General features: G+C 39.5%; 1 protein-coding gene across 1 annotated transcript; it reads right to left on the reverse strand.

The window, feature by feature from the left end:
* Positions 1–94: 94 nt before the first annotated feature.
* On the reverse strand, positions 95–7,623 carry LOC143040176 (metalloreductase STEAP4-like; the record flags this gene model as incomplete). The annotated part of the gene is given in 9 exon segments (XM_076210843.1): positions 95–297; positions 1,315–1,390; positions 1,652–1,779; positions 1,950–2,080; positions 2,259–2,467; positions 4,054–4,192; positions 4,893–5,045; positions 5,588–5,693; positions 7,401–7,623. Coding segments are annotated over 9 exon segments (1,329 nt in total), but the record flags the coding sequence as incomplete, so codon positions are not given.
* Between the last annotated feature and the right edge of the window lie 2,377 nt (positions 7,624–10,000).

Here is a 10,000-nt window from a genome sequence, read left to right on the forward strand (position 1 = left end):
TTCTTGTACCAGATCGTTTTGATGTATGATCTTGGTTTCACCAATAAATCAGACTATCAGAAAATCATACCAACTGCCGACCTACAAAACTTACCTGACTCCCTTTGGGAAGAACGTAGCATCTAAAGTCGTTCTGGAGGACGTTAGAGAAGAATAACACGTGGAGGAAGGACACGAAGAGTGCCAGCCACCCGAGCTTGCTCTGCACAAAAGTGAACTCCTTCCACGTCATGGAGGCAGCCACGAAGGGCAGTGACGTCACTCCCAGGATGATCAGGAGGCCCAGTAAAATGGCTCCTAGATCAGAAATATATAGATATGTAGATATACATATGTTGGTGTCAGATTGTAGGAGAAAAGGAAACACCAGACTCAATAGAGGAGGTTTATTGCCCCACGTTTCTGCCTTGGACCTAGGACCATCACTAAGGGTGTCATGGGATACAGAGGTCATAAGTTGCTCACATTGCCCGCTGCTGAACCTGGGACAGGAATTGCACGGCCGGGGCGTACCATATTCCTCCTGCCACGTGCCTATTGATATCTTTAAATGTATACAATCTACATGCATTCACATGCACATGGGCTCGTAGGTGTGTACGCATGTGTGTATATGAGTATGCGTTTGTGTGTGTGTATACGTTAATACACATATGTTCTCAAACTAGCAAATTAGTAAACAGTTACATCTTTACTGGATATATATGCATACATTTGTAGATGGGCATATGTGAATGAGTTGGTACATGTGTATTTAATTACAGGTGAAAAATGTAATCCCACATTTGTGTAGAAAAAAAAAGACTGTAGACAAGGAATCTATATATTTCGATTGCAAACTCCAATCCTCTTCAGTAGAATCGAAAAGGATTGCAGTTTGCAATCGAAATATATAGATTCCCTGTCTCCAGTCTTTTTTACTCCAACAGTGGTTTTCCCGTGATATGTATTTAAGTTTGTACGTGAGGTTGTACAGAGAACACAAGGAGGTAAATGCATGTAGATTGTGCAAATTTAAGTGTCAATGGCACGCGGAAGGGGAAGAACGCGGCACTCCCTGGCCGTGCAATTCCTGTCCCAGGTTCAGCTACGGGCAATATAAACAAATTGTGTTCTCTGTATCCCATGACATCCCTGAAGACGGTCCTAGGACTAGGGGCCGAAACGTCGGGCCAATAAACCTTCCTCATCGAGTCTGGCGTTTACGTTTCTCCTATGATATGGATCCTAGACTCCAGATCTTCACGCATAATAGATATATGAATACATATGTACAATATTTTCCTCATGTAACACACTTTATCTATCACTCACCTGCTGCAAGGTAAAGCTCCTCGTGCCAGGAAAAATCCAGCTCGCGTGGAATGAGTGCCAGAGCGGCCATGCAGCCCTGAGGGCAGGAGAGGACACGTTTAATAAGGTGAGTGGTTGTGTAGAAATCTAAGAATATTAATACATAAAAAATATGCATACACCTGCACACACACACATAATTTTTGTTTACCTCATCACCTTGCCACTCATATATATACATACATATATATACACATATATATATATATATATATATAGATAGATAGATAGATAGATAGATAGATAGACAGATAGATACACACACTTTATATCACCACAGACTCAAAGATAAACTTACATGAATAGTCCCAAGCAGAAGTACGAAAAGGCCGATCTGCTTCCTGCTCCTGAGCCAAAGGTCGAGCCAGTTAGGGAAGTGGGAGTACTTGGTGCCTCGCCACAACTGCACATACGCAGCTATCACATCTAAGGAGGAAAGACCAAAGGATATATTTCACCAAACATGAAGCTGTTGTCACCCCTTGGCCCAGCATTACATCCTTATGAGAACCGGAGGAGCTTTTCCTTATCTGAATTAAATTTGTATATTGACTTTCTCCCTCCCTAGACGCGAAAACACTTTGAGTTCGACTTACCAGCCAGATAGATAAGTGCGAGCTCGGTGATAGCAACAACACCGATGACGTGTTTTGTGTTCCCAAGGGGGAGCCGCTTGAAACAGCTGAAGTCCCAGTCGCCGTCTGTAAGTCCCCGGCACAACTGGAACCTGTCGGAAACAATGAGACCCTCAGTATCTAAGACATAGCTTCTGCCGGAGGTTACAGTAGGATCACATCTAACTCCATCTTACACAAACGCTAATAAGGAGAGTTCTAAATTTGTATATTTCAGTTTCAAGTGGAGATGATTTGAGACAGGACTATAGTTCATTCCGCACGCCTCACCTGAGTAAGAAGAAAATCCACACACAGGCGAATATGACAGAGGTGAGCTTGAAGACGAACCTCCATTCTTCGGAGAAAAACCTGTGGGGCAGGTCCTCAAGATGAGACGCCCCTCTGAGGTCTCCGTGGTCGACAGGCTGGAAGCCAAGGTCTCGTATCACCTGGGCGACGGCACCCCGCGCCCACATGTGGTCGCCACAGATAGGAACCTAGATGAAGATAGAGAGCATGAGTTGGCACAAGGCCTGTGTTTTTACTACGCATCGATAAAATACTTACAAGAGCTTCGCGACCCTCCGTGCCTTTTCCCACTTATGCTTTAATCTACCCTAGTCCAAGGCAACATTCCGCTGGATTGGTGGTGAACGTCTATTCTACCTTAGTTCCGCGTGATGACTGCCTTGGTGTTACTTAGGGAGTTTGGCAACAAAGTGGCTATTCACGAGGAAAATTGATTGATGAACATAGCTCATTTTTTTCCATTTTAAAGGACGTGAGTGCTGAGGAGTTTGACAATAGAAGGACTTTTTGCAAGTAAACTACTATGAATGAACGTAGCTGGAGTCACCTATGAGTTGCAAACTGTGTAAGTATTGGTCTTTATCATAACTTTTTAACTCTTGTTCATTCTTCATTTTTTTCACGTTTTCCATCTTTTTTTTTTTCATAATAGGTTGGATTTAGTGGTCCCTTTTTTAGGAAGGAATATATATATTTTTCTCTTTTTTATCGTCTTTTCTACTATTTCCTCATTCTCTTGTTCTCGTTAGGAATGTTTTTCTATTTCGATATTTTCTTATATAATATTGGGATTAGTGTCAACTTTGAGGACTTAATGAGTGTACTAACTTGATTAACTGTACTTCTCAAAATAACTGCTAGATTTTACAGAAAAGCAAGTAAACAAGACAAAGCTATAAAACCAGTTAATTCTAATTTCTATTTTACTAATTTCATTAGCTATATTTCTAAAAATTGCCTGTAGGTTTTATAGATAAGCCACTAAGACAACCTAAGTAGGAAACCAGGTAAAGTTCTAATGACAAAAAGTGTTCTCTAGGCCGTGGCTTTCTCCTCGACTTAATTCTTTCTTAGTATAAAGAAGAAAGAAATCTTAGTATAAAGAAGAAAAAAGTTTCCCAGCAGTGGCAAAAGGTTTTGGAAGATATCCTTCCCTCATCAGACGACTTCATTCAGTTCTACAAAAGGCCAACTTATTCCACTAACCTATGACGTCAAATCTTCTGAAAAATTATTTATATTTTGAGGACTAACAAAGTTTCACAAATGAAACATGATACACGACTCTTCCACCCTTCTCTGTAGAGGCGGACACTAGAGGAACTGTAAACTAGTGTCGCATTTCAATCCCAGAGCTTCATCAGTTGATTGCCCAAGCTGATTACATTGCTTTCTGACAACATTCAAGACCACACCAGACCCAGCACCCTCCCTAACATTTTCCATGCACTCCACATCCTAAATACAGCCTTGCCAAACCAACAACCGTGGCTAAGATACATTGATTGTGACGTTCCCTTAGGAATAAGACGTAAGGCCTGCGGAGGAACCTCAAGGTTGACTAAGTTTCTGGGTAGGTTCTTTCATAATACAGGACAGACCAAATCCACATATACCTCCCTGCTCCCTGGAAAACTAAGTTTCTGGTAAGGTTCATCTATAAGACCAGGAAGTCCAAGCCACATGCATCTCCATACACCCCTGGATAACCAGCTATCTAGATCAATTAGCTTCTGGTCATGTTCCTCTGTACGACAATCCAATCCACACGTACCTCTCTGCTCCCATGAATGGCTCCTCTCTCTAGAGCGTAGGCGGGCAAGGTATTGAAGGCTTTGACCACATGACTTAGAGGGAAGAGCTCCTGGAGCTTCTCCGCGTTGCTCTTCGTCGGCGCCTTCTTCGTGGGGTTCCTGAGGAGAAAGAACACCTGCTTACATGGAGTCTACTAAAAATGATGACTGGTTGGACCACAGTGACTTGATGAATAAGTAACGAACTCAGGCTTGATTCTGTACACCTCTATTAGACTTTTTGAGAACATAAAAAGAATGGAGGAGACTGCAAAAGACAAAAAAAAAATGTAGAAGTGTATGTACAATGCTCAGCCTTCCAAAAACGGTATATAGTATTGCAAAGTACAGAAGAATTGACATATCTTTTGGTAATGAATGTACGACCTGAAGTAGAGTTATCCTCATTACAATCACAAAACCGTTAATGTTAGCAAGTTTTTGTCAAATAGAATCCAAAACACTTTGCCTGAATGAAAGTGTGGTTGGTGACGGTGATCAGAAGAGCCTTTCACCGACCACGAACACATGATACGGACCCAAACAGTTGTAGCATCATTATTATTATTACTATTATTATTATTATTATTATTATTATTATTATTATTATTATCATTATTATTATTATTATTATTATTATTATTATTATTATTATTATTATTATCATAATAGTAATAATAATAATTAATAATAATAATAATAATAATAATAATATGCCAAAGTACGTAAAAGTAAACATTGTTGTTCACGAAAAATTTGTGAACGTTTGCGGTTTTGTTGTTGCCGTGAGGACATATTAGCTCTAATGGGTCTAACTCACCTGTTACTGACGTCAACAAGGATTTTGTTTTGGAGGAGGTGGAAGGGTAGTTTGTGGTGGCTCTTGTGGGGCACGGCAAGCACGACCATGTTACATCCAGGGAGGACTTCACCATAGGATCCCACCTTCCCGCCGCAGCTCTCAACGAGCTGTCTGAAAGACAGCAGAACGGTGGATAAAGAAAACGGAATTTGACACGAGGTAGTAATGAGATCAAGTCCCTTAAACACATAATAGAAAAGAGTAAGGTTTGGTTCTTAGGGTGTTTTACTGATGATTTCGTAAGATAATTTTCGTAAAGTAAATTGTAATCGAATAAATTGTAAGATAAATTTATAATAGGGGTTACATAATTTTGTAAGATAAGATCTTAATGATTATATAATTTTGTAAAATAAAATCTAGCGTATGTACAAAAAGATAGCTTCGAAGTGGAAGTCGTAATTGAACAGTTAGATTCGGAGAGAATAAATTGCTCTTTAGTAGTGACTGTACACGTATATCTACATGAAAAAAGATGTGCAAAAAATACAGACTCCCATGCGTATCCATAAACTATTGAAATATCCTAGGCTATGATACAGCCAATACTGGAACCATACAAGTTATGACAACTGGAAGAAGAGCAACAGGACCCCACGAGCATAAATCCTTTCCTAGACGCTATAATAAGATCAACTCAATTAGGTCAATACCTGTTTCGTTCTGGATGTCTTGTCGCTACGACGCCGCTATAACCTGCCTGACGAAGCCGCCGGGCGAGGGCGCGACCGAAGTCGCCACTGCCAAGAACGACGACATCTGAAAGAGGAGTGAGTGAGTGAGCAAAGAGACATGAAGAGGAGCCTAAGCCAGGAGGTACTGAGTAGCTGCGGCCGAAGCCATCACTTTTGTCCTGTTATGAGCTTTAGGGACTGTTCGGGGTTATGTAACAGTCACTGCAACTGGGAATCGGAGAGGAGCGAATGAGTGAGTGGGGAAGACAATCCAGGCATAAACCAACGTTTCTTTCTCGGACCGTGTCAGCGTTAATATTTCCAAAAGGTAATCACTGAGGAACATGATGCTACTGAGGGAGGTGGGATAGGAGGAGGAAGAAGAGGAAGAGGAGGAGAGACAACCAAAAAGACCCTCAAATGAGTTAAGACTCCTTCAACTAAAGAACTGGCAGTGAGAGGCACAAAGAGACAATTTTTGACATGACTATTTATGAATTTTATTCTGACTAATGCCAGGCACTATCGTTAAACTGAGAGCATTTTGTCAGCTATAACCAGCACTTCTATCCTTAGTTATTGGTCCATCTACCTACATATATATATATATATATATATATATATATATATATATATATATATATATATATATACCTATCTAGCTTTCTCTATAGGTGTTGTGATCTCAAATGACCTCAAACCAAGCAAACAGTGCTCGAAGGTCATTAGAACTGCAAGTAGATAAATTTGATTTATAGGTATATCTTTTGACTTTAAAACTAAAGAAATTATTCTTAATCTTTAAAGTGCTCTAGTCAGACCTAACCTAGAATAATGTATAGAGTGCTGGTTTCCATATCACAAGGATATGCAGAAGTTAGAAAGAGTGCAATGTAGAGTAACAAAGCACATTCCTAAGTTGCGGAACAAGCCGTACGAAGAGCGCTTAAGAGAACTAAATTTGTTTAGTCTTTCGAAACGGAGAATGAGAGGAGATCTAATTGAGGTTTTCAAAATTGTCAAAGGAATTGAAAACATTGATGTGGAAAATATTTCAAAATTGACACCTCCAACGCATTTAGGCGTAATGGATGCAAGACTGTAGGAAAACTATTTCAAAAAGACGTGGCAAAATACTCTTTCTTCAATATATGGAGTGATCTACAATCCAACGTCACTGATTGTTCCACTGTAAAGGTATTCAAAAAACGTCTCGACATTTACATAGCAACAAATCCCCGACTAGAATTATCTACTTCTTCAGGGATCAAGGGTGGAAATGAATAAATAAATAAATAAAAGAAACAGAAAATAATAGTGGCAATATTGATGATGGTGGTAGTGATGATTATACTAATAATGGGTTATGTACCAAAACAGCCATGTTGGTCTGTTGCTATTCGTTTGTCCATGTAACTCCATTTAACTTCCTATCTATGTGATAATGTGATGAGAACTAAGACCATGTTATTATTATTATTCCTTATGGATGGAGATCATGTTTAACACAAGCTATACAGATAAATAGATAAGCAATTATAAATGAATATATGAACATAGAATAAATCATTGAATGAATATATGAATGAATAGATAGATAAATGAATGAATAAATAAATCAATAAATATATCAATAAATGAATATACAAATAAATAACTGAACAACTGAACAAATAAACAAACAACTAAATAGATAGATAACAAACAAACAAACAAAATATATGAAAAAACTGTACTACAACTACTTCTACGTTTTGTTCAGTCACTCCCATCTTGAATCAAGAGTTCTTACTTGGAGTGGGAGCGATGGAGACGTAGTCGAAACTTGAGAGTGAACTCTCAATACTAATGGCGTCATCCTCGACCTTGCAGAGCGTGGTGGGTTCCTCCAGGGCTTCAAGATCTTTGGTCCTTCCCAAGGGCGGCGTCGCTGGATATTTGGGCATCTCCAGCAGTGAGATCGGGGAAGATGGCATCGTCGAGAAGTTTGTCACCAACAGCAAGAAGATGGATTTGTTTGCCTGTGAAAAGAGGAGGAGGATTGGTTGACTGACTGGCTGACTAAGTGACTGACTGACTGAGTGATTGATTGACTGATTGATGGATTGATTGATTGATTGATGACGGTTAGGATCGTAACAAAACACTGAGGAAGTCAATTTGATGGGATTTTTTTTCTCTCTTTTTCTAATGGGTCAGTTTGTCCTTTTTATTTTTGACCATGTATCTCTTTTCTTTTCCTATTTGTATTTTTGTCTTTTTTATATACTTTCTATCCAAAATTGTCATTTCATATTCATGGATTTGTCTTCTTATTGTCTTTTTTATTTGACCTTTTTATTTGTCCTTTTTCATCCGACTTCATACACACTTTCTATCCAATTTTATCACTATATATATATATATATATATATATATATATATATATATATATATATATATATATATATATATATATATATATATACTGTATATATATATATATATATGTATGTATGTATGTATGTATGTATGTATAAGTATCTGTCCTTTTTCGTCCGACCTCATTAAGGAACGAAAGGTCAAGTAACTATCTAATGCTTTCCTATTGCACCATCGTAATTCACTGTCACTTACGATCTTAATTCTAAACCCAAGCGATTTTGTTCAGCTACAGGAGCCCCACGGAACTTATTCCACCGAACTGCTCAATGGCCGCACTCCACAAGCTTAATTCTGTCCCCCGCCAGGCGATTTTATTCCTTTGAAGGAGTTCCAACCCCTCCCCGGCCCCTCCCCATGATGAAGTTATACTGTATAAGACAACACTAAAGAGGTTCGGTGGCTCAGTGGTACAGCGTTCGACCACCAATTCGGCGGTTGGAGTCCCGCCCAGGGTTGAAAATTTCAACATCGTTGCACCATGAGCCGGCAATCCAACGCTGGCGTACAAGTTGTGTGTGATAAAGTTAAACGTTCATTCAACGTCTGGGAATAAAAAAAAAAATCAAATGATACACGACTGTCATGTTTCGGACTCTACTATTCCAATGCGCACGACATTTCACTAACACGTAATCTTGCGGTGGATATAAACGCATACACAAACACACACACTGCACACACACAGTCACAATTTAGTTTACTTACTGGACCGACTGCTGTGGCTGTTCCTCACAGACTGGATTGGTGAGCGAGTCGACAGAGGTTCATAAGGCGGAACGTTTCGCGCAAGGAAACTCGCCCTCGCGTTTGAATTCCCCTAACGCGCACAAATTTCCGAGAAAAAATTTTTCCTCATAACAATATTATTTGTTTAGATACAGTTTACGACCGACATTTTATGTTAGATTAATACTCAGGTTTCAAACCTCTGCATAGAATCTAGAATAAGGTTTTTATTACTTAATGAAAAGAGATAAACAGTTTGATAGAAGAAGAAAAAGGAGATCATACGCTAAGAGCCGCATAGCTTCGGCGGGATCATTACCCTTTCCCTGTGCACTAATAAACAGCCACTGCTGGGAGAGAAGTGCGGGATTCGAACCCACAATTGAGCGGAAGTGAGACCAGCACAGGTCCGATTACGTCATCAGTGCACATAAATAGGATAATACATAATCAAATAACTCACCAAGTAGTTAGACAAGCAAGTGGATAGATAAATTATTAGATTAATGAATAAGTAATTATATCATTATCAATAATGATATGAATAATAGTAATACTAAGATCAATGAGTTCAACAAAATTGTGTGTGTGTGTGTGTGTGTGTGTGTGTGTGTGTGTGTGTGTGTGTGTGTGTGTGTGTGTGTGTGTGTGTGTGTGTGTGTGTGTGTGTGTGTGTGTGTGTGTGTGTGTGTGTGTGTGTGTGTGTGTGTGTGTGTGTGTGTGTGTGTGTGTGTGTGTGTGTGTGTGTGTGTGTGTGTCTGTCTGTGTCTGTCTGTTTGTCTGTCTGTCTGTATGTCTGTCTGTCTGTCTGTCTGTGTCTGTCACCATCATCCTTCCCACTCCAAACAACTTTCGACAGGTTCAATCAAGTTCCCCTAACCACGATTTCTATTATCGTTCCAACAAACCACATGACCATACCCGGAGTTGATGTTCACGAATTATGTTGGTAACTAGCTTATACTGAATCTCACAATACAACATCTGCTTTGATACAAAGTCATTCAAGCATCCTTGATCCTCCAAAGACACTTAGTACCAAAAACATAAAGACGCCTCTTCAAGTTAGTATTCAATGTCCATGCCTTACATCCATACAACAGAACAGGCAGCACAAGTGAATTGAAGATTTGAATCCTCCTGTATAAATATGGACAACGTCATATACTCTGGTTGAGCGAGTTCATAACACCATGGGCAATGCCATTCCTTCGAAGTACTTCCTAACATGACCTATGCGCT

This window comes from Oratosquilla oratoria, chromosome 28, assembly GCF_046742065.1.
Source record: "Oratosquilla oratoria isolate Oo_2021 chromosome 28, ASM4674206v1, whole genome shotgun sequence".
NCBI classification, from domain to species: domain Eukaryota; kingdom Metazoa; phylum Arthropoda; class Malacostraca; order Stomatopoda; family Squillidae; genus Oratosquilla; species Oratosquilla oratoria.